We start from the raw sequence: 3,032 nt of genomic DNA on the forward strand, positions 1-3,032 counted from the left end.
ACTGCGCTCCCGAAGCGGCGGTTGTTAGTGGTATCTGAAAATTTAATACCCGTTTCCTGCCTGTTACACATCCCTGGTTTCTCCCTTCGTTATTCCAATTCCCTACCACGCAATACTCGCAGGGTGCTCATTTATTTACTCTTGGTCTAGTCACCAGTCGCTGTGGCTTGTGTAATTAGGACAGTAGATAGAGACACTGTTCTGCAGCACTTCCCATGTGACTTCTAGAAACTTTGATGCCCAGCTTCATCTGGCATTTTTAGCAGCTTTGTGCCAAGCTTGGAAGTTTCTATCATGTCCTGCCCTACCCTTCCCACACTTTTCTGTGGATTTAAAGTAAAAAAATCCTCCTCCTCGCCCTCGTGCATGCCAGTCTCTTGCTTCCATTTGGGTTGAGATGGAATCAGAACATAACAATTGCCTTGTTTTCTTTATTTTGCATAATAACGATCCAGTAAAAGTAGTTTTCTTGACCATTCAGAGAGAAAAAGCAGCAGCCGCTATTTCTGCCAGCTTTAGCGGGTTTGGGGGCTGATCCAGACTTCCCTTGAATTCCTTAGCTGCTTTGGTGTAGACCCAGAGCTTGCTGCACGGAGGCCCAGAGCAGAGGAGACAGTTCTGGTCCGGGCAGGGTCGCTCACCAGCACAGTCTGGTTGACAAGTGGATTGACCAGAATGGAAGGATGGGGAAGAAGCTGTGGTGAGTACTGCTGCCTGCACCTGGCTGCATCCTCTCGCGGAACTGCCTGGGCAGATGGACCCAGTGCCGGCTCTTTCCAGGAATATTTTGCTTTTCCCAGTTCCCTGATGGACTCTTCGTGTGCCCCTGCTGCAGAACCAGGAACTCTCTCTTGCTACGTGTTAGTCTCCTTCCCTTTCTTCAGACCAGATTTTTAGTCCTTTCAATGTGCAACGTACCTGTTCCCTTCTGCCCCCCAACACCCCTAGTGCACACCTTGCCGAGGAGAGGTCGGTGCATCCTGGACTCTGGGGTTTCCCTTGGGGCAGCTGCAGGATTCAAGGTACCCACAGGTTTGCCAAACTATCTTTAGGAGGAAACCATTTAGTAACTTCAGCAAATTGCTGCCTAAGCTGCCTGAGTTGCCAGTCTGGTGTTTACTGGTCGGTAAATCTTAGCAACAGGAAGAACATTTTAAAAACCTGGTCAATAGCTGCTCTGCCTGAAGGAGACCAGAGAGAGCGAGCAAAGGGGAGGCCTGTTGAGAGAGACTTCAGTCTTGTTCCAGGCAGAGCTGTGCTTCAGCCTCCGGGCTGGATTCCCTAGAGCCTTCCTGCACGTGTTGGACACAGACTCAAGCGCCCGTGGCTTTGCATGGCAGTGATATCTGTGGGCTCAAAGAGCAGAGCAGTACTCCAGAGACCATTCCGATTCTCGTTTCATCACCGACTTGCATAACCGTGGGCAAATTCCTTCACTCTTCAGCTCCTACAGCTGGGTAAAGGGGGTCAGTATCTTTATCCTCATGTTTAGTCACTTTGCATTTTCCTAATGGAAAGGTATATAAAAGCTAAGTCTTATTAAAAATTTAGTTTTCATCTGGTCTTCTTAATCCATTTTTAATGGGACTTTACAGTGCAGCAGGATGGGCGCAGGCGGAGCTCTCGGCTTTGCTGCAGTACACGAGCTGCGATACAGCCCGTCCGAGGAGCGCGGGTCTGATAACTTAATAAGCAATGGCGGTTGTCGCCAAACATTGGGCGTGTGAAGTCAGAATGCCAAAGCCAGTTGCCTGGCAACATAAATGGTAGGCACAGGACAGTGGGGACAATCCTTGCCATCTGGACTCTTCTGTGCAATCTATAGAGACACGCGCGTCACGTGGGTAAGATCATCTGCATGCTGCTGTTTCCATAGAGACCCCAGAGGAATCAGTCCTGAAAGACTCCAGTTTCAGAGGCAGCAGAAAAGCACCTCAAAGGCTTATTCCATTCATTTATTCCACTTCATTTTGTGCTTGAGACGGAGAGCGTGAGGCTGGAATGATGATGCTGGAGAGCTGTGCCGTGGTCATCTGGGGCGTGTTTTTTATCTCCCTTCATAGCCCGTTTGGGGAGGTTACTCAGGGAAGAATAACCCTGGAGCTGAAACTAACGGTGGCTGCTGACAAGCTGAGCCACATCTGAGCTTCCTCAATGCACCGTCTCTCCCATCTGTACAGCTACAGAGCAGGAGTCGATACTCGTTCCCAGGAGCTTTCTGGCAGAGGACCGGCCCCGTCTTCTCCGCATCCGGCAGCAGCACTGCACAGCCGTGGGCTGTTCCCCCTCGGCTGGGGGGCAGGGGCTAGCTGCTCATTGTCAGACCTGTGAACTCCCCGCGCTGGTGTCTGCTAGAACCCCTCGATCCCAGTACGCGCTCCTGGCTCCAGCAAGTCCACAGGCAGACTGATGGGATCCAGGCATTGCTGTCTGACAGTAACAATTGTGGCAGTGACTTACCGGGTCATTCTCGCTGGTCCAGAAGACTGTTCTGGGTCTCTCTGGCAGTGTCTGGACATCCTGGCTGACCACGGCACTTAGGCAATCCTTGGCTGCCGTATGGAGGGCATACCCATGGTCCAGCTAAGGAAGAAGGGCAGACAGACAACAAACTTCTCAACAGTCAAAGATTCCTGGGAAAAAATCCAGTTAGTAGTTTGCTTTGTACCCTCGTCGCATGCACACTGTGATGGGTCAAGGCAGCATGCGCTACAGAATAGAATTCTCTGCAATTAGAATAAAAATTCATCACTAGAATGTAAATTCACCCTGAAAACCCACATGCTTTAGAAGCACATTTCCCATTTAGATGCCCTCTTCCAAAGCACGTCCATCCCCTTGAGACATGTTCGAGAGCCAAGCCCTGTGCCTGAGCTGCCCCCTTCAAGATGCTTAAGAGCAGAGTAGAGCCACAAAGCTCTTACTGCTGGGAAGGTCCCACCATGTTTCTGCCTCCAGTGATGAGCAGCACCTTGAAAATTCCAGCTGTCTAGTGATCCGTGATCACCGCAGGGACTAAGGGATGGGTGCAG

At 50.7% G+C, this 3,032-nt stretch overlaps 1 protein-coding gene across 1 annotated transcript in view; it reads right to left on the minus strand.

The window, feature by feature from the left end:
• Positions 1 to 2,583, minus strand: part of DAP3 (death associated protein 3) — a gene marked incomplete at both ends in the record, with an annotated part of 7,913 nt that extends 5,330 nt beyond the window's left edge. The window contains one exon of the mRNA XM_010135302.1: positions 2,461 to 2,583. Within this exon, the coding sequence (XP_010133604.1) occupies positions 2,461 to 2,583 (123 nt within the window). The remainder of the gene's footprint in view (positions 1 to 2,460) is intronic.
• Positions 2,584 to 3,032: the final 449 nt, after the last annotated feature.

The sequence above is a fragment of the Buceros rhinoceros genome, unplaced genomic scaffold (assembly GCF_000710305.1).
Source record: "Buceros rhinoceros silvestris isolate BGI_N320 unplaced genomic scaffold, ASM71030v1 scaffold43674, whole genome shotgun sequence".
Taxonomy (NCBI): domain Eukaryota; kingdom Metazoa; phylum Chordata; class Aves; order Bucerotiformes; family Bucerotidae; genus Buceros; species Buceros rhinoceros.